The sequence below is a fragment of the Pectinophora gossypiella genome, chromosome 10 (genome assembly GCF_024362695.1).
Source record: "Pectinophora gossypiella chromosome 10, ilPecGoss1.1, whole genome shotgun sequence".
Lineage (NCBI taxonomy): Eukaryota > Metazoa > Arthropoda > Insecta > Lepidoptera > Gelechiidae > Pectinophora > Pectinophora gossypiella.
Window position 1 is genome coordinate 15,097,046 of NC_065413.1, and position 22,903 is coordinate 15,119,948.

General features: G+C 37.4%; 2 protein-coding genes across 2 annotated transcripts; one reads left to right on the top strand and one right to left on the bottom strand.

The window, feature by feature from the left end:
• Positions 1–3,718: 3,718 nt before the first annotated feature.
• Positions 3,719–20,840, bottom strand: LOC126369950 (BTB/POZ domain-containing protein 17). Its single transcript, XM_050014553.1, has 14 exons — positions 20,632–20,840; positions 19,818–19,958; positions 19,253–19,350; positions 18,822–18,903; positions 18,213–18,332; positions 17,762–17,898; positions 17,120–17,236; positions 13,835–13,947; positions 12,709–12,986; positions 11,376–11,492; positions 10,652–10,740; positions 9,745–9,855; positions 9,091–9,169; positions 3,719–8,493 (listed from the first exon to the last, which is right to left on the bottom strand). The coding sequence occupies exons 1-14, from the start codon at positions 20,713–20,715 to the stop codon at positions 8,425–8,427; spliced, it is 1,635 nt and encodes a 544-aa protein (XP_049870510.1). The 5' UTR covers positions 20,716–20,840; the 3' UTR covers positions 3,719–8,424.
• A 298-nt stretch (positions 20,841–21,138) lies between these two features.
• Positions 21,139–22,423, top strand: LOC126370005 (uncharacterized). The gene has a single exon (XM_050014626.1). The coding sequence runs from the start codon at positions 21,295–21,297 to the stop codon at positions 21,838–21,840; it is 546 nt and encodes a 181-aa protein (XP_049870583.1). The 5' UTR covers positions 21,139–21,294; the 3' UTR covers positions 21,841–22,423.
• Positions 22,424–22,903: the final 480 nt, after the last annotated feature.

Here is a 22,903-nt window from a genome sequence, read left to right on the forward strand (position 1 = left end):
ATAATTACACTAACCTGTATTCTAAGATGTTAACTCAAACCTTCCTTGACTGTCCTCAGTTGAAGCGACCTTAAAGAGCTTCAATTCAACTCAAAATCGGTAGTCTTACACGGCGCCTCAATCTTACTATGGTATAAGAAGACCAGCAAGCTTAGCACCGTAAGCACTCTTTCTCGCCGCGACAGAGATCGCCTGTCTCTTTCTATGAAGTACTGTGAGAGAGTGACGGGTGACGTACGTCGAGGCGAGAAAGAGTCGCGCGCTTACGGTGCTAGGCCCGCAGGTATGCTCAAAAGTGACAGCTAATATTTCAAGGTTAGCCCAACTGACGTCATCCCTCCTGAGTTGCCATTTCGTAAAAAATAAATTACCCACAACCAATGTTTTTATATTTACTTTGCAAGGAAATTATGAACTTTTAGTAAAAGATTTACTTACAGTTTTAATGATTTTTATATATGTGACAAGTAATAGTAATTAAATACATTAGTAATTCACTTAATTTTCAATAGAATTTACGTCCTTGGAATGTTAGAGATACCAATTTAATGGTATCACAGTGGTAACTTTTACGTCATCAATGGGATAGTAATGGCGGCTTGTCATAGGAGTGAGCATACCTGGGGCCTGTTTAATAAAACTTACAATTGTAAATTACAATGACAATTTGATGTACATTGCGGAGTGTGTGATCGCGAATATTTTGCAGTTTCATATTAGCTACGTAATGAACGCCAAATTGTCGTTGTAATTTACAATTGTAAGTTTTATGAAACAGGCCCCTGGTTTTCTTATACCATGAACCTTACCTCTAGTTTACTCCAGCCAGTTTTAGTGGAGGCATGACGTCATTAGTTTCGTATTATTTTGTTGGCAGTATGATATATGCTCGACTCCAGTGAGTAAGGTTCTCAAGTCGACGTAAAATGTCAACTTAAAATACCAAAATGCTCACCTAAGGCCGAGTCGAGTGAAGGAAGTTAGCATCTTAGAAAACGGGTGATAATCGACTTCTCCGAGGCTTTATAAACACAAATCGAATTCGATCGTTTCAAGTAAAAAAGAGATATTAACAAAAGAGTCGCGTATAACGCAGTCTCCTTATGAAAATTGTGGTAGATCGAATATTAAAATCGAAAATATTGAGATTTGTTAACTTTTACATTCTTGTGGCATTTCGTAGCTACGTTTAGTACTTAAAGTATTCTTACGTTGTTTATCTAAAGGTGCGATGCGATAAGTTATAGTTTTAGGCTGAATCATAATGTGCAGACAAGGTCATAGCCCTCTTACGCGACTCTGATACCACTCGACTTCTATCGTGTGGGTTATGAGGTGGACTACCAACTTCATCATCAGCCCATTAACGTCCCCACTGCTGGGGCACGGGCCTTCCCTATGGATGGATAGGGAGATCGGGCCTTAAACCATCACGCGGGCCCAGTGCGGATTGATGGTTATTAACGACTGCTAATGCAGCCGGGACCAACGGCTTAACGTGCCTTCCGAAGAACGGAGGAGCTCAAGATGAAAACTTTTTTTTTGTGGTCACCCATCCTATGGCCGGCCTTTACGAAAGTTGCTTAACTTCAGCGATCGCAGACCGCGAGCGTTTACCACTGCGCCACCGAGCTCCTCAAACGCTTCATGTCCGGGTTATTACTAAGCCGCCAAAGGCCTCTGACATGGCAAATTTAACGACTACTTACTTACATCAGTAAGTCGGGAGCAACTGCTTCGTGGGCCCCGACGTGATCAGCCTGCAATATCCTAACCAAATAGGGATCACAATATGTTTTTTTTTATGATATGTCCTCTCCGGGCTTCGATCCCGGGTCCTCCGGATCGTGGGCACAACGCTCAACCACTGGACCACGAAGGCCGTCACACACCCAACTAATAAACACAAACAAAAAACTTAAAACACATACAAATATGGGTTTTAAGTTCCCGACAAATAATATATTCAAATATGGGTTTTAAGTCCTGCTTTTGCGATATAGTTTATATTGACAATATAAATTAGCAGACAGCTCCGTGTCAGGAAACTTCTCGCCATCAGACTGCTCGGTAGTTGACATCCAGCAGTCGTTTTGTTTTAGGGCAGTGTTGGTGCAGTCGTACAAGAGGGCTATGGCCTTTATAGAAGCGGAACTCTGCCGGGTAACAATGATCGATAATTTAATTATCGATTATCTTGAAAATAGAAGGCGTTCGGGCGAGTTCCACGTCTAATAACATTCTATGTCTGAATCTAGTTCTTATGTTGGTAAGTTTGCTCAGTATATTTTTTATAAAAAGGTTTCGAACTTATAAGTATGTTTATTAGGATATGACATTGCAACGTATCATATAAACACAAAATTAAAATTACATTGAATAAATTAAGTATTACAATTATTCTACTGTTTTTGTGCCTGTGAAAATGGGAATTAAAAAAATTATATATTATAACTGCTTATAAAAAATCCAATTAACTAAAATAAATTTATTTTGAAGACAAATACGTTACTCATACGTAAATATATACAGGGTGTAAGTAACATAGTAAAGAAAACTTTGAGGGATGGTTCAGACCCCGATTCTGAAAGATATCAAGTGGAATTTTCCGTCGCAAAACTATGGCACTGAAAAAAATTTAAAAGCACAAAAGTTTTCATGAATTTCCCGACAGGAAAATCCGGTTGATACCAACTCATCATCCCCGTCTTTATTCGGTACAATGTCACTAACACCCTGTATACGAAAAAATACAATATTAGTTCGTTATTACCATTCCCATAGTTCGATACTTTAAACGCTTTGTTTATATAACAAATTAAGTATGTATTTTTATTATATTTCTCCAAGAATGTAGACCCGATGCTTCCTATGATGTGACAATATACCTTTGTAGACTACCTATTTCGTACAATTCATAATTCGATGGACAAATACAGAGTTAGAGAACCAGCCTATATACGTCCCACTGCTGGGCACAGCCCTCCCCTCAATCAACCGGAAGGGGTATGGAGCATACTCCACCACGCTGCTCCAATGTGGGTTGGTGGAGGTGTTTTTACGGCTAACGGCTTAACGTGCCCTCCGAAGCACGGAATCATCTTACTTTTTCGGACAATCAGGTGATTCAAGCCTGAAAACTCCTTACCGAACAAATACAGTCTCACAAAGTGTAGTGTACTGTAGCTTCTCACAACCTGTATAGTCAGGGAAATGAAGCTGCATGAAAAACCTCGACACAGGGCACTAGACGTTGTTTTAAAAACAAACATAAAAAGATGTGTTGCTGTTGCAGTTTCTTGTCATTTCTTCTCAGCCATAACACCTTGAGAAATGACGTAGATTCAAAAATGTTAAATTGATCTTCAACAAGTTTATCTACGATTACGTTGAATAAATGATTCTGTTTCTGGATTGCATAAAGTATGGTAAAAAAATTGTCCATCGAGTTATTGATAATAATCAGCTTACATTTTAGATGTTGTAATGTATCTATCGATCAATTCAGATTTGTCTATTGCCCAATTCCCAGTGATGTAGAAAATCTATGGAGGTGTTATTTGTAAAATGAACTATATTTTATTTGCATTCGCTGTATAAAAATATTTTGGAAACATTGTTGTATTATTTGTCCTTGTTACCCGACTTCTTCAGTAGATCTGATTCAACCCTAAATTTGCACCAGTCGGTAGGCCTTCAGAAATAAAAACAAATAGTATAAAATGTCGTAACAGGTTTATTATGCATCCTAGAACAATACTTTACAATTATCAAGGATAAAATATTGCACACAATTATAAAGCAACATGGGCCACCGGCGGACCGGAGCACGCCTACAACATGGAGGAAATCACATGTACAATCAACACGTTCACAGTGTATGAACCACATATGAGGCAAATTGGAGTTCATGACCCATATGTGGGGCACATTTTTTCATGCCATAATGTATCGTGTTTATCGAAAAATAACATTGCACGTGAGGGGTCGACATCTAATTATCAATTACATAGTGAACATGTTAATAATAAAAAAATATAGACAACAATAACTCACATTGGAAGAATAGGTTTTTATGATTAATTCGCAAACAAATAAAATAATGGCCCCGATTCCTGCAAAAACATCCTAAATTTATTTTAAGTTATACCCATCATCTTCTTATCCGCCGAAAAGGAAAGGGACGGATGATTGACAACTGGATGATTGAATTTTAAATTTAATGAATAACCCGGACGATTAAAATAAGCATTTCGTTCATACGCAATCCGTTTAACGTGTGCTATCAACTTAAGTATATCGGGTTATTGGCCAATATAAAATTTTGGAAGGGTTTTTTTAATATCTGCCTAAAATTGAGATGTGTTCCATAAATTTTATGCTTGTCGATTACCTGTCATTTTCCTTTACGGCGGATAAAAAAATGACAGGTATAACTTAAAATAAAATTAGATGGTGTGTACGGTCACGAGCATTAATAATATGTATACACTTTGGTACCATGTCACATTACATTTTTTGACAAATTGAACTCTTAAGTCTCACTAAATGTCAAATATGTTAGTGCGACAGAGTCCTAAAGTGGGTACATTATATTGCTCATGACTGTACTGGAATTAGCGCCATTGTCGCCTTTAGCGAAATAATCTTAGGCTGCGTTTTTATTGACGCGGAGTTGGGCGGAGAGGAGCGGAGATGTGCAGAAATCGACCAATCACCGCGAGGGAGAGAGTGACAGAGCATCTTCGTTTTTCGCTCTCTCGAACGCTGTGATTGGTCAAATCCGCACATCTCCGGTCTACTCCACCCATCTCCGCGTGAATTTCTTCAACAAAACCTCGATTTCTCTCATTTCAATCCGGGTAAAAATTGAGCCCACAATTTTTTACTTACATTGAAACTTGCGTGTCTATTGCGAGGTTACGTTATCAAAAATCAAATCGGAATGTAATTTCACTAAAGGCGGATAAGTACAAACTGTGCTGAAAGTATAAAAATAAAATTTGACTTAATAGGTTACCCTATAAAGATGAAAATTAAGAAATAACGAAATTACATAAAGTTTATTAAAATAAACACGATATTGGTGATAATTCCTATAGACACCATCTAATTTTATTTTGTCATACCTGTCATTTTCTTATTCCGAAAAGGGACGGATGATTGACAGCCGTTAATTTAAAAAAGAATGAACAAATCAAATAGGTATCACGCTGGTAAGCAAACTGTTTGATGTTTGCTGTCAACTGAACTTTGTCGGGTTATTGACTAATGTAAAAACTTTATAGGGTTGTTTTAAGAATCATCGTTTCTGAACGTAAACAAGAAAAAAGATGAAGTTGAAGTAGAGTTGTTTTAGATTTGTGCTTGAAATTATTTTTTCCTTAAATTTTATGCCTGACGATTAGCCGTCCTTTTTCTTTTCGGGGCATAAGGAAATGACAGGTATAACTTAAAATTTGATAGTGGCCCCGATTCCTGCAGACACCTCCTAATTTTACTTTAAGTTATACCTGCCATTTTCTTATCCGCCGAAAAGGAAAGGGACGGATGATTGACAGCTCTTAATTTTAGGAAGAATGAGTAAATGAATGAATAACCCGGACGAATCAAAAGGTATCTCGCTCGCTCGCAAACCGTTGGACGTGTGCTGTCAACTTAATTCTATAGGGCCAATGTAAAATTTTTAGACGGTTGTTTTAGATTTGTGCTTAAAATTGACGTGTGTTCCATAAATTTTATGCTTGTCGATTACCTGTCCCTTTCCTTTTCGGCAGATCAGAAAATGACAGATATAACTTAAAATAAAATTAGATGGTATTTACAGGAATTAGCACCAGTGTCTACAGGGATTAGTACCATTATAATTTAAACAAGTTCTAATAGATATTATTTACTGCCTTATATGAAAAGGATCTGCAATAGGAATATAATATGCATTTTATTTATTTCACCACCTACTACTTTGGTCTACAAAAAAGCTCGGTGAAGCACGGATACTTAGTTCATCTTACGATGTAAGTGCCTCATGACCACTCCAATTAGGAATAGAGTCGTGAGCTTAAATATTTATTTCTTCTATATAAAATCTTAATAACTAGCTGCCTACGTATGTTTTAAATAATTTCCTTTATTTTGAGTAGAACACAACATCGTTTAAAACGTAACATTAGTGACATGTCTCTCGTCTCTTTCGCACTAGGCGATGTACTATATATCTGCCCTGTTCTAATTAAACACGTTACGTTTTACAAGGTACAACTAAAACTAAAATATGTATACATACTCCTTGTCTCTATTTGTCAAATATTGAAAGCCAAAATACATAACATCTCCAATCATTACTAATCTACATAGTCTGAGACCATGTTTCAAAGAATAGTGTTGAATCAAGACAAAACTTAATTTTATTTTAATCTGACAGCCCTAATAGTGCCGTCTCTCACTTACGACGAGTGCAAGACAGAGATAGAGCTACTTTTAGAGGCGCCAAATATAATTAAAATTAAGTTGGTGTCTTCATGGGCGGTTCCAGGTTCTCTGGGAGGCAGGCTGGTCCGCTCCTGGGTCTCATCAGGAATCAGCACCATAATCTATCTATATCCATATTATCTACAATTCTATACTAATATTATAAAGAGGTATGTAAGTTTTTGAGTTTGAAAGAGATAATCTATGGAACTACTCAACTGATTTTCAAAATTCTATCATTAGTAGAATGCTACATTAACCGAAATAGCCGCCATTAGCCGCTATAGTATAGAGTGATATATTGTAGCCAATAGCAATCATACTATAGAGTCTATAGTATAAAACAAAGTCGCTTTATCTGTCCCTATATCCCTATGTACGCTTAAATCTTTAAAACTACGCAACGGATTTTGATGCGATTTTTTTTAATAGATACAGTGATTCAAGAGGAAGGTTTATATGTATAATAACATCCATTAAATAGTGGAGAAATACTATTATTTTTGAGGTTTTTATTGTGATGTAGTAGATAATTTTTTCCTCAGCATTGCACCCGCGCGAAGCCGGGGCGGGTCGCTAGTATTATGGTAATCGAGTGATGAGTTGTGACCACGGAATAGAAGAAAGAGGTTGTAAGGGCCAAGTGAGCGCGAAACGCGCGCCATACAAGTATGAGCAAATAGTTCATACTTCAACTTTGCACTCCACTCGTTCGCAAACTTTACGACTCACGGAGCTCCACTATAATGTAGCGGACCCAACTAGTTGGCCACCTAGTTCCGCTCACATGCAACAGATGGCGCCACATTCAATAATGCAGTTTTCAAGCAGTCGTGAAACGCGATATCGAAGTTTTCACAGCAAGACGCATATATACAACTTTCAACATAACACCGTCGGATCGTCGATCCCTAGTCACACTAACAACTTGTGGCTAGCGGGGTACTATGCTCAGTTCGGTACCCCGAAAACATCCTTTGGCGGCAGCACACCCTTGCCAAATCATCAAAAAAATACTTCTGTATGCATTACTTTACGAAAATATCACATAAAATATACATTACCGGTAAAGTGGATATGGAATTTGAGAAGCAGCAGAGCTATAGTAGTTTTCTCTTTCCAGAAGGAGTAAAAGAGAGTGGAGTTGAACCGGTGATAGCGGTTCTCATACAATATGCGTTAGAGCTTTTTTTTTTTCTTTTTTTCCGTGGTTGTGACCTCAACACATTCCAAAGTCTCCTTAAAACAGACTATTTAATACCAGAATAGAAGAAAAAGAAGAGAAGAGAAGTGTGTCAGAATCGAAGTAAATGGAATTCCATATTCTCTGTTTACTCCGGTGGGAAATAGGCGTGAGTTTATATACAGGGTGTTAGTGACATCGTAACGAATACTGAGGGGGATGATTCAGACCATGATTCTGAGTTAATATCAAGTGGAATTTTCCGTCGATTCATGATTTTTTTTTTTAATTATTTTTTAAATTAGTTGATATCAACTCCGAATCATGGCCAGAATTATCCCTCAAAGTTTTCGTTACGATGTCACTAACACCCTGTATTTATGTAATGCCAGAATAACTTCTCTAAAGTAAAGCTAAGTCATAGACCGCTCTGGGACTTCATTAGTCTAAATGTCCGTAAGCCGCTAAGGAGTAAGAGAGACCGCGCGCGAATTGTCTGTCACCCTCACTCCTATAGCGGCAATAAGAATGAAATGTTTATAAGGAGTCTGGGGAGAATACCTTGTTTTCTTGTACCATAGAATTATCTTCCCGCGCATAAAATAAGCCACAAAATCCATACTAACACTTCAAGGTCAAGTGTGGCAGTTCTACCCACCCTATTAGGACTTACAGGCGTTTTATGTTATCTACTTTGAAATGTCCATTCAAGAAATGAGGTCTTTCCCTCACGTGGGCGCAGTGGGCGCCGTGGGCGCGCGGCGACCACGTCATCCGACCACGCCGTCGGGCGCGCCCACGTGGCAGTAGTCCGTCAGGGGCACGATCACCACTTGTATCTGCAAAGACATGTCAAGAATGCAGATGATGAAGTGGTAATGGATATTCCATTATAACATGCTTCTTGACAACCTAGTCAAATGAGACACTTTTTACGAAACGTCAAAACGAAAGTTTCCTTTGGAGTTTGTATGGAAATACTGTCCTGTGACGTCATCAATGGAAGCGGTCAAACGTCGTACTCATTGCTACTTAATTCGTAAATAAAATTCGAAAATAAGTCGAAAAGTAAAATGAGATTGATTTTTGATCATTTTAGACTGACTTCTATTTCTAGATTAGCATTTTATAATTTATCTTTGACATAGTCAAATACCCTATTGGGTAGTATCTCAAAAATAAATCAAGTTATGTATTTTAAAAAAACAGATCTAAAACTAACGAAAAACATTTTCTTTTTTCTTATAAAGAAAATATAACGTAATAATAAGTCCGACATTTTATCACGCTTTTCTAAGACGTCAGATTGTGCTTTTTCATACAAATTTCTAGCAAACATATTTCGCTTTTTGACGTTAGTAAAACTAACAAATTTGCCGTAAAGGAACTTCGTAGTCTCTGCCTATAATATAGTACAGTCACTAGTGATAGCTTACCCTCAACTGATCCCGGTTTGTTCCCAGCAAATGTCGGGGCTCTGGGTACTCGCAGCTATCCGAGCATTTTGGACACCTCCTGTCAACAAAATCTAGTTAGAACTCAAACACCGCGTGCCGACAAACTCTAGTTAAACTGTAGGTAGAACTCAGATACCGCATGTCGAAAAATTCTTGTTAGAACCCAGACACCGCGTGTCGTCAAACTCTAGTTAAAACTCAGACACCGCCAGTCAACAAACTGTAGGTAGAACTCAGATACCGCATGTCGAAAAATTCTAGTTAGAACTCAGACACCGCGTGTCGACAAACTCTAATTAGAACTCATACCGCATGTCGACAAACTCTAGGTAAAACTTAAGACTCCGCATGTCGACAAACTAGTTGGAATTATGTTGATTGTTATTAGTGATTAAAGTTTCATTAGAGTGGTATGATCTGCGCATCTGTATTGATTTTTAAAGGGGTCTTAACCTTAATAATAACAAAGGTTGCCTGGAAGAGATTTGTACTCAATCTATTTCTCATTTGTTTTTTATTTTATTTCAAGTATGTTATTATATAACCCTGACACCAGGGCTGGTGAGGTTGGTAATACACGTCACAATCAACACGATAAGAGGAAGAGAGAAGGTAAATATATGGTTGTCCCACCCTTGTGGTTTGGCGGCGGTGTTGCCGGCGTGGGGCGCGCAGCCGGCGGCGGGGCTGTACAGCGGCGTGTTGAGCTGGTCGAAGTCCAGCGCACCGTCTATGTTCAGCACCCTGCACAATACATGACCATAATGAGAAGCAGGCCATTTGCGAGTCGGTTGCCATAATGAGAATTAGCCCTAATGCGCCCAATTCCTCATTCCGACTCAGATAGCTTCAGGCTTTTTGGCGGGAAACGGGAACGGGACAGTTGCTTTCTTCATTGAATAATCTAAATAATTAATACGAAGTGGTATTTTATGGTTAATGATCGCATTAAGTTAGTCGGAAGACATTCGCGAGTGTTATTATAGTGGAGTATTCAATAAACAAAGTGTATCTGCCTATTTTCGCTTCGTGCCAGGAAGCCGCTTCATAACTCAAAAGTTTATGCGGACTTTTGAGTTAATTCGTTTGGGGTTCGGAGTAGGAGTCTACTCCGAGGGTGGGGGCTTAGGTTTCGAAAAAAAATACGTCAGACATGGCTGTATGGGCATAGTTCCCTTTGCCTTCCCCTTCGGGGAAAACCAAAACAAAAAAAATGAGATAGCTTCAAAAATAGTGCTGTCCTTTACTTACGCCACACTGAATATACTTATTTTACGGCAGTTCTAACCGGAGGAATTAATGAACAAACGACAACGTAATGTTAATGACCATCGGTGTTCAAAGGTCTTCTCTGAAAACAGGGGGGTTAAAATGGCCACATAAAAGCAATTCATCTAAGAAAGCAATATTGCTTTTTGACAGTTGTTTGCATTGCGCACTTACTTTTATATGCGCAAATGTCAAATTGCAATATTGCTTTCTTAGATGAATTGCTTCGATTTGGCCATTTTAACCCCTCAGCTTTTAGTTTGCTTCTTACCTATTTTGTGCGGAAAATCTGTGTACTCGTTCTACCACAGAAGAAACATGTTCCACGCCTTTCTGTACACCCCAGACTAGTATACCGATCTGTAATGGATAATAATACAATTGAGTGGTTACAAAATATACTATTCCTGCCGTGTACACGTTTCGGGTTTCGATCTAGTTATTACCCACATCTCGGCCTTTGTGGTCCAGTGGTTGAGCGTTGGACTCACGATCCGGAGGCCCCGGGTTCGAATCCCGGTGGGGACATATCACAAAAATCATTTTGTGATCCCTAGTTTCTACTTACTTACTGATGTAAGTACGTAGTCGTTACATGTCATGTCATGTCATGTCAGGGGCCTATGGCGGTTCAATAATAACCCTGACACCAGGGTTGATGGGGTTGGTAATCCACCTCACAACCCACACGATAGAAGAAGAGGGCTATCGTGAGCTTATATTATGTTAGTAGTCAGAATCGGCACTCTGTTATAATACACATTGGTAATGACGATGACGAGGCGGAGGACAGGAGTCCTAGTATGGCTTTGTAATAGACTACTCTGGGCGCCATCCCACTTGCCTCATACAGAGTACTGCGGGACGGAAGGCAAGAGGGAAACCACTGCCCTATTTTTCCCTAAAAAGTAGCATGGAAAATGCTGCACTGACAAGAGCGTGGCTCTTAAATTGATGATGATGAATGACGATGTAAAATGTACTGCATCACTGACCTTAACCCTGACATCAGGTTCCAACTGTTCGGGCTCCCCATACTGGTTGGTAGTGGACTCCGGGCAGCTCTGGCATGTGATCGAGATCCTCACTGTCCGGAGGACCACCTCTGGCACCTGCGGTAGTTACAACCCGTGTGTAAAGTATCAGGTAGAATGAAATTATTTTGTGATTACCCTCGAATGCAGGCATATACAAGGTGTTAGTGCCATCGTAACGAAAACTTAACGTAACGAGGAGCTCGGTGGCGCAGCGGTAAACGAGCTCGGTCTGCGATTGTTGAAGTTAAGCAACTTTCGCAAAGGGCGGTCATAGGATGGGTGACCACAAAAAAAACGTTTTCATCTCGAGCTCCTCCGTGCTTCGGAAGGCACGTTAAGCCATTGATTGGTCCCGGTTGCATTAGCAGTCGTTAATAACCATCAATCCGCACTGGGCCCGCGTGATGGTTTAAGGCCGGATCTCCCTATCCATCCATAGGGAAGGCCCGTGCCCCAGCAGTGGGGACGTTAATGGGCTGATGATGATGATGAACGAAAACTTTGAGGGATGATTCAGACCATGATTCTGAGTTTATATCAAGTGGAATTTTCCGAAAACCCCTTAAACATATTGCTCTAGATTTGCACATATAACCATTCCGTCTGTCCTAAACTTGGTTTGAACCTTGGAGTCCAAAGATTATTGCATCTAAAATAACAACCATGATCAACTGATTCAGACATTTAGAATATATTATCTCCAACCTTCAAGTGACTTTCAATTTTTTTTACATTTTCCCTCACCTTATGGTTGTCTGGAAGAAATCGCTTTAAGCGATAAGGCCGCCATTTGCCATGTACTTAGTTAAGAGACTTTTTGTAATTATTTCTTTTTATTTTGGTGCAATAAAGTGTATTTGTATTGTATTGTATTGTGACTGGACCAAACAGATCTGAATATAGACAACTCCAAAGACAAAATTTATTTATTTATTTCATTCACAACAACTATCTTTACAGGCTAACCTAATGCGACAGAATTGGGGACTTATTTATACATAAAATATAAACATAAATAGCCTATATACGTCCCACTGCTGGGCACAGGCCTCCCCTCAATCAATCAGAGGGGGTATGGAGCATATTCCACCACGCTGCTCCACTGCGGGTTGGTGGAGGTAGTTTTACGGCTAATAGGCGGGACCCACGGCTTAACGTGCCCTCCGAAGCACGGTAATTATACATATTTAAAATTAATCATTAAATATTTTTTACTAGTACAATATACGATTTCCTTAATTAAGTATAACAGATCACAGTCATTGCTATTTTTGCAAATTGGTAAACTCACGTCATAAGTGCCTCCCCAGACGATGAGCAAGCTCTTCCGGAACCAGACGCCCTTAGGGTAGAGGTCGAGGGTCCACTCAGCTAAGCGGTCTTTAGCAGCCACGTCGGCGATGGCCGGCCGCGTCGAGAATATGAACGTTCGCGTGTGGTAGGAGGGGAGTGAGTGGAAGTTGTCCACAGACACCATGGAGCCCCAGGTGTCTTCAGTGTAGAGGCGAGGGGTGAACAGCATGCGGCCAGCTTCGGTTTGCTGGACTTCTGACACGCGCTCGTACTGACCTGAGAAAAAGGACGTTGCAGATAGATGCTTACAGATACTGGCTTCCAGATAAAGTAAGTAAGTAAGTAATATATTTATTTCCTCTACAAATAACATTGTTCTTATACTAGTTTACAATCATTTTATAACATGAACATTAATAATATTTGTAGAGGCTGGAGCCTAAACTAGGGTACCCTGTGTTATAGGTCTCCAGGCCTCCACCTCCAGGAATACGGTCATTAATAATGTTATAAATAGAGCAATACAAAGAAAGTAAATAATAAAAAAAAAAGTAAGAAATATGAGAAAAGTAATTTAAAAATACTGTTACAAAAAGGTTGTGTGTGTGTGTGTGTGTGTGTGTGTATAGATGCTTTTACAGCGTAAAAGAATAATTAGATTACAAATAACAGGTTTTATGTGTATAATTGAAAGCATGTATTAAGTGTGTAGATTATTTGTAAAATTGATATTATTATTTGTTATTGTTTTTAAATAATCTGTGTGTATGCCTGAAAAGGCAGTATTTGGTGATACTCAATGAAAAATAACAGCTGTTTGTAACCTAAATACCATGCACAGAATAAATTTCATTTCATTTCATTACATTTATTTATACAGGGTATCAGTAACATCGTAACGAATACTGAGGGGGATGATTCAGACCATGATTCTGAGTTGATATCAAGTGGAATTTTCCGTCGCAAAAGTATGGAACTGAGATATAATTAATTGCATTATTAAATTAATGTACAGATTAATAAAGTCACCTTGAGGTGAGAAATCGAATCTAATTTAGAACTATGACACCAAGTGTTAGTGTAAGATTTTTTCTGAAGAACATCAATTTATTGAGGGTAGTTACCAGATTGATAGCTCATAGCGATCGCCATTCGTTCCATGAAGAAGTCCTTGTGCTCCTGTGTGAGGGGACAGAGCAACAGCTTGGCTAGTTGATTGGGGCACATCATTGGAAATCTGCAAACACAAATATATAATTAGATTTTACACACACACATTTTTCCCATCTGTAAGCTCATTTACATACAATTCTTTACTGCATACAACTTATACTGTTCCTATGTGGTTTCTTTACTTTTGGGATAAACAAAAATACTACGTATTATAGAGTTATTCTTTATTCATTTATTTTGTTAAACAGAACAACCAGTTCAATACAATTATTGATTATATTTCAATAAGATAACATTTAACAATCGTCTCAATGCGCGGTAAGAATTAGATCTGTCAAAGTAAGCTAGTGTTGTGACGTTCATTGGCATAGTGACGTATCAGTCGATATTAGGTCGATCGATTCTTTTCTATCTAACAATTTGGATCATTATCTGGACCATTATTGGACCGTCAAAGGTTAAACAGGGGAGTTAAGGTGATGCGTGTCAGTCAGCTAGGTAACGCTGCGTCAGCAGATGGCGTTACTTCTGCATTTTTCGTATTTTTTTCCATTTATTCGTTTAGTGTTGAGTTCTGACCCAGTGAAACGTTAGGTGGCGAAATCTTACATACATTATCTTTAAGTTAAGCTACAATTTTGAAGTATTTACTGCAGATATCATATTAAAACATTGCATCAAAAGTTGGTGTCATTTCAATTTGTGTACAAACACGAAGCTGTCACACACACATGCGAACTAGGTTAGCTATTAAAAGAGATGCATAATTTGAAGTCTACTTCTAACTTCTAAATGGCGCATTTGGTAAAGCAGTCGCCGCCATTCTTAAGTTTCACGGTTCAAACCCCAAGTGCATGTTTTAATTGTTTTTACTTTTTGTATTTTTTTTTACAATTGAATTTGGCGAACCCGTTTATTTGTTACGGAATTTTCAAAAAGTATCACTTTTACCAGGAATATTATAATTATACAATAATGTACTTTGCACTAAAGTACCTTCCGTAATTTCCGTATTTTTTATTTTGTAAAATTCTAACAGGCATTAATCGCATCAGTGAACATGCGGCTAACTAAAAAACTACTGAACGGATTTTCATACGGTTTTCACCAATGAGTAGAGTGATTCATGGGGTATATAATTTATACAAGTATTTTTTGTTTGTATAAAATGGTTCAAAAATGATGATGAATATCAAACATAATTATCGTTACAAATATAGCCGACTTGGAGCTTTCGGCGAAAACGCTGCCTGAGCCCATTGAGATATAACAAAACAACGTATGGTTGAATTGTTCCATTTGTGTAGGTCTACCGGAAAGTCCACAATATGTCATAATAATTATATTGTGTATAAAGAATTGTGTATATGTATTGTATGATTTTACAAATAACGATCACAGTACAGTAATAATAAGGTAGATTTTTCCTAAATTGCGTCGGTTCAAACTTTGACGCATCGCGTTTGAAAGATGTAATAGCGCTTCAGGACGTCCCGCAAGCACGGCGCTGATGTCGCAGTATCCGCATATAATTATTATGACTTGTCATTTAGTTCCAATAAAATCCGCAGGACTTTACACGTATGTCAGTGACAGCTGGTGATAGCATGCGGGACACTTAGCAGCTAATCGAATTTTATGTTGTTTTCGCGCCCAGTCCAGACGACTTGCAGCGCATTTCTGGACTTATATTTACGCGTGGTGTTTATTGTTAGGTTAATTAGTTCAGGTTAGGACGTTTTTTTAACGAGGACGTTAAAAAATGACGAGGCTGGGACGTGTTGAAGTAGTATTTCCATATATACGCGGCCTGAAATGGGCTGTTTTGGGGACCTGAACTGGTTGCTGTCGAACTTATTATCACGTTTTCTTGATTAAAATTCATAAATAAGTCAAATAGAAAAAAGAAAAAAGATTTTCGTTAGTTTTAGATCTGTCATGATGTCTGTGATGTTTGTTTATTATACATAAGAATTTCAAAATTTATCTTATTTTTTTTCCCAAAGGGCAAGGCAAAGGGAACTATGCCCATACAGCCATGTCTTGTGTTTTTTTTTCTTGATGATGAAATGATGAAACCTAAGCCCCCACACAGACTCTTACTCCAAACCCCAAACGAAGTAAGCGGCTTGTTGGCGCAAAGCGAAAATAGATAGGTACACTTTGTTTATTGAATATTCCGATTTAATAATACTATCGGGAATGTTTTCCGACTAACTTAATGTGATCATTAACCACAAAACACCACTTCGTATTTATTATTTAGATTATTCAATGAAGAAAGCAACCTTCCCGTTCCCGTTCCCACCAAAAAGTCCGCGGCAAAGAGAATATAAATAAATCTGTATGTTGGATGGAAAAACAATTAATTATAAATGACTACTATTTAGGCCGGCAAATGCAACAACTTTCTTTTTGATTTGGTTTTCCCCGAAGGGTAAGGCAAAGGGAACTATGCCCATACAGCCATGTCATTTTATGTATTGATTTTTTATTATAATATATGTCCTCTTTTAAAACACGGTACTTACCCATTATTTAAAAATGTTTAAAAAATATGCGTTAAAACAAAAATATTTTTCCAATATTCCTTTTCTCAGATTGTAATATTTTTAGTTTTTTATTTATTCATACAAAATCTCTTTATAAATTGTCACTGACATTCTATCACACTTGTCAAGTAGTCAAAGCCTTTAGAGAAAAAAAAAAACTATCACGCACACACACTAACATTGACACCACTACACGCTCAGCAAATACACTGTAATCTGCACCACTACAAATGTAGAATTGATCAAAATTGAGGGTCTGAAATATGGTACTTCTCGTATTCGGACCCTAAATTTTTGTTAGTTTGCGAAAATAATACACCAAAATATTACTATTTATCGGTTTTATAACAATATTCCTCTATCCGTTTTCCTGTAGCACTGCATCAACTTTTGTATGGAAAACGAATCACCTTAAAAAAGCCACATCGAAGCTTTTCATATAAAAAAGCAATATTGCTATTTGACATTTGCGCTTATAAAAAGTAAGTGCGCAATGCAAATAAAAAGTCAAATAGCAATATTGATTTTTTAGATGAATCGCTTTGATGTGGCTTTTTAATTCCCCAGGTAAGGGTTGGAGTGTACCTAAGGGGACACTATGAGTTGGGACTTTTAGATCGATTTTGTATAAGCCATGGACATAGCCGAATTTTCGAGTGAAATTACTATGGAGCAGGGACTTACCTGACGTGTGAGAAGACGGCAGCGACGAGCGAGTCCCAGTGCGGCTTCTTCTCAGCTTCCGTCAGCTCGCTCAAGTCCAGTCTCTCACGCTGTTTGTTCAGCCATCGGACCACAAAACTGCGGACAATGAACCCTTTTATATCTCTAGTTAGTCTTTGTTTACGTACGGATTGTTTGTGAGTATTAACCGTATGGGAAGTTTCCTTCACATATTTGTAAAAAGATTTAGGAAAAATAAACTTAAAATATTTTTTTAAACCGCGTCAGCCAGACCTTCGCCATTTAATAGGGGCAGATCACCAGGTCACAGACAACCTATCTCCATAGAGAATTAGATAAATTGCAGTGGCCACCCTTGACCCCTGTCGCCCTTGGATGACCCCGAAGTCGATAATCTTCATCGATCAATCACTTAAGAAATCTTCTGAGAGAAGAAACAAAAAGTATTACTGAAACCTTGCTAGCGTCTCTTTAGTTGCGTCATTCACGATGCACGAACGAAGAAAAGGTGCAATTCATCTGAAAAGCAATATTGCAATTTGACATTTGCTCATATAACAGTAACTGCGTAATGTCAACAAATGTCGAAAAGCAATACTACTTTTTTCGATGTGGCCATTTTAACCCCCCTGGTATACATACTGGTAGAGGCTCATCTCGTTGTGCAGCACCAGGTCTGACTGCTGCAGCAACTGTAGCAGCGTATCTCCCTCTAGAGACTCCAGCTCCATGTCTGGCCACAGCCACTCTAGGTTCCACTTCACGAAGTTTTGGCAATCCTGCACAGGAGATACACCTACATAATCGGCTTATGTGAAAACCACGGAAGCGCCTTTTTGAAAAGTCACGCACAGTAGTTTCAATCCTGGTTAAAGCGGATTGAAATGCAAGTGTTGACTGTTGTGTTAAGGTTTTGTTGAAGAAAATCGCATCAGAATGTGGTGACATCACTATAAGGCGACGATACAGTATACAAGGTGTTAGTCCGTAAAACGTTTATTGTTACCTTTACATGTGTCTTTATTTAGTAATCAATATTTCATAATTTATCTTTGACCTAGGAAACTACTCAATTTTCAAGGTCATATCTTACCTTAGCAACGTCGTCGTGTCCACAAGCCATGGTGTATTGCATCCAGGCTATGAGCTGCCCCAACTTAGCGGCCTGTGCGATGTGCTGCGACATGTAGCTGAGACACAGCGCGACCAAGTCCTGTGAAAAAAATACCATAATCCTTTATAACCTTTTACTGATTTTTACTCTTGCTGATTAACTGCCTGATAACTTATCTGCCAAATAAGTGTGTGGTAGCAATTCATACCACTATAGCAACCGGATCGGCTCCGGATAGGTTTTCAGACTATCATTTCATATACTATAAATAGTAAAGGACCAAAGAATGCGCCCTGGGGAACACCCATTTAAATTAGGCCTTTTGGAGTTCATAATGCTATGTTATTAATTCCATAATAATATTAGTTTAAATAAAAAGTCTCCATAATTTCACTAATTAAATGCTTTGGTTAAAACAACAACTCCTCTATGGCATATTTTGCCCTCATCCAAGGGTAATATTATGCAAAGCATCATGCAGGTTCGAGTGGCACAATAAACATTGATGAAATTTTTCAAGTTGTGCAATAGCATACTTAACATTAAATTATTTGCACACAATTTATTTTAGGTACAAAAGTTACTTACCTTAACATTATATTTATCTGCTAAAGATAATACTGGCAACACAGTCTGGTGCGATATCCGGATCTGACCAGTGTAGAAATACCTTAAAATAAAACAAGTACATAAGAGTTTTCCCATTGATTGAGAGGAGGACTGAGCCTAACAGTGGAGTTCATACATATAGGATGTTTATATTTATGTTAAAAAAGTCTATCTAGCTAAATTACTTTGGTTGTCGTTATAAGCGTTAAACTGTGTACTTACATTTATATTTTGTTAAAATTGTTCATAAAAAATGTGTTTATTTTTATAGTTTATAATTTATATAGTTTAGTATTTAGGTATATAGGTTTTATGTTGGTGTTGAGTGTTGATATTGTACTGTATTCATGTGTTATGTCTGATTGTTGAAATTTAGTTCTGTGTAATAAAGTATATTTGATTTGATTTACTTGAGAAAATGTGGGAAGACAGATACAGCAGTGGAAGTCTCCTGAAGGACGATGCGGCTCTCCCGCCACTCGCTCCACTCACGGTTCATCAACATCACCTGCAAATTAACATAGGAAAATATGTTTCTGCTCTTGCAGCACAATTTTCACCAATAACGTTTATCTACAGTAGATTTATTCAGTCAGTCTACTGGTTGAAGCCCTTCACATAATTCGCGCGCTGCCGTGCGTACCCTGCAGGTATAGTTATATGCAAAAAGTAGGTAAGAGTTAGGCAATATGAGGTAGTTAATATCATCAATATGAGGTAGTTATATATAAATAAATTATGAAATGTAATGATTCAAATGACATTGAAACCAGTATGAAAATTATAGTTAAAAGTTTAGGAATACTTACTAAATAGAAATAATTTATTTTCAAAACATCATTAAATAGTTTTTAAGAGTTTGTAACTAACTGAGTGAGCTTGAGTCACCCAAATAAATGCACTCTCTTATATTTTTAAACCGAATAGTTCTACAATTGAATTTATATCTTCGTAAACAAGCCATCATCATCATACCTGGAAAACTTCACTGCTCGCACACAGAATGAGACGGTGTGCCGGGTACCCCACCCCTCCCACTTCTAGGGTGAGGTCGCTCATCAGCTGCTCCGCATATAGGGTGGCTATTTTATTCAGCACACTCTTTGAGTTGTCCACCTAAAAAATTAAATACTATCAGTCACTACATTATGTCTATATTAAATTCAATGTAATGAATCTAGGGATTCAAAAAATGTAATGAAATGAATCTGGTGATCTGAAAAGTTTAACTTAAATGACTATTCATCTGCAAAATATTTCATCCTCGGATGAAACTTCACCCTCTTCAAAATGTTGGAGTTGTATATCCATTCAGAATACATTCATCAACATCATCAGCCCATTGCAGGCCACTGTTGGACATAGGCCTGTCCCAAGGCCACAAAAATATATTAGGTAGGTATATATTTATAAGAAAGGCAGACATGCAAATGGGCAAGTCTTTAAGGTCAAAACATGGTATGGTACAAGGCCATAAGTCTAGTAACCTGTTATTATACTGAAGACTAAATAATATGTACATATAAAATTACGACTAAACTGCAATGCTATCTCACTGCATAGATAAAATATTATATCAGCCAACACATAAGTAACTGGGTTTTAATGGCATTTTAAAATAATGAGACGAATAACTATAATAAATAATGAATATAACAAATAAGGCAAATTATTTATATAAAAAACGGTTCATCCAAAATACGTAAATATTAAAGATTTTCCAAACCCTTCCGTGTTCCTATGGCAAGCCGCCAAAAATAAATACAGGTAAGAATGTTAGAAGACAAACCTCAAGATCTTCGTTTTTAGCCTCGCCCTCGGTTTTCTCCGTCCCCGAGGTGGACACCGGACGGTCTACCGTCAGGAAATCCATTTCACACGCGTTGAAACTTCTTTACCATTTGAAATGAAAGAAAATACGCTTGAAACTATGAAAATAAATAAAACGAGATCAGCAAAATGACTTCTAAACTTCACTATCAGCCAGCCAATGAATGAAGAAATGAACGATCAAATTGGGTCAAATCAACTTCGTCCTGTCAGATCATTGATATGGATCAGTGAGAGAACTGAGTGATACAATACAATCAATCAGACGTACGTAAGGATGACTGTGACTGAGTGACCAGATGAGCACACAGTCATTTTTTTTCTGTTATGAAGTATTTTCATACGATAGTGACAACTAATTTCCGTTAATTTTATATCCATGTTTCCCTAACTTTGGTGATTGGCTAAATGCGAAGGCGAAGTCATCAAGAAGTCATTCAAGAAAAAAAAAGATAGTGACAGTTCTTGTCAGAAAGTTGTCAAAGTTGATTAGTAAAAAAATAAATAGTAACATAGGTACAATACAAATGATAACGTTGATTGTACGCGATTTATGCTATAAGAATACATTTAAATTATCAAATTCGTGAGAATAGCTTAGTGGTTATGTAACAAAGTCACTATGAACACAAATAATGTCGTCTGGAAGAGGAAAAACCTCATGTTATTATCAATTTGTATGTTCACCTGTTTTATCCTGTATCAGCTGTATTTCTTCTTCAAAATCACATCGGAGACCGGCAATAATAATTACATCTACATACGTTCTGATGCGGACAAGTTTATAAGCGAACAAGGGTCAATAAAAGGTGTGTTAAGTAAGAATATGGTGAAATACAGACCGGATTTCAAGAATGAATTCAAATGTTTGAATTCTGAACAACATATTCCTTTTGATTGGGTGAATGATGACTTCTGTGATTGTGCTGACGGGACCGACGAACCGAGTACGAACGCTTGTCCAAGAGGAATATTCTACTGTGATACACAGTACCAGAAAAAGCCCGTAGCCCTTCTTACTGTGCCTTCTGGAAAAGTTAATGATGGCATTTGTGATTGCTGTGATGGGTCTGATGAGTGGCTACATGAATCTGATAAGAAATTGTTATCCCAGCTATATGAGAAGAACTATAGATATTATGTTGCAACATGTCCAAATGTTTGTTAGTTATGAGACTACTGTAGGGTTTTTTAATTGCACTTTCAAAACTATGTTTTTTTCACATACATTGCTGTTCACATATCCTGTATAAAGACGATATTTTATTTAGCAATACTTACTTTTGTTCTTCAGTAAATAATTAAAAAGAGTAGCTTAAATGTTAAGTTACAATTTATGTTAAGTTTCCTTACTTAGTGCATACTTTTTATTTTATTATGAATTTAAATTAATTAGGACTGCAATTCTCCATTTTTGATTTACTTTCCATTTCAAAAAGATAGGTAAAGGTTCATAAATGAATTTATTACAAAAGATATGCTGTCATATAATTTATATTATTGTATTTAATATTAGTTCAGGTGTTTACATGAATATTTATTCAGTTAAATACATTTGTATAATAACATTCCAGTGCAGTTGGTACATTTTTAATTTTAATGCAAGATAAATTGGACTTTCAAATCTCCTATGTAAATAGTAAGTTATATTATTAAATCCCAACATGTGAAAATTACTTCATTGTTAAATATTTGAAAGACTGATTAATATCAATACAGTAGGTATCAAATTAATAAAATTGTTGTGACTATTTTGGTCTTTAAATTATTAACTTTACTACTTAATATTTTTTGGTGATATGGCTCCCCGCCTATTACATTGGTCTAACAGAAAGCTCGGCGAGGTGTGGGTACTTGAATCTTGCAATAGGTACCTCTGACTACCCCAATTGGGGTATAGTCATGAGCTCATGTTATTTTTTTTTTTTTTCATACTCTTTCATCATACTTCTCAGCCGTATGGCACACGAAAAGTTCAATTCATGGGCTTTGGTTACGATTGCGAACATGATTATCGGAATTCAAAGGTGTATAAAGTCTGTGCGTTTAGTGGACCACGAACAGAATACGTGTTTGTTATTCAATAGTCGAAAGTTGTGAGTATTATTACACGTAACAAATGCCGTGCAATCAACTGTTACATTACAAATTGCTACAAAACAATAAATTAGTCCCGATCGTTTATTTGTAAACGATATAAACAGCGTGTTATTATTCATTACTTTCATTAT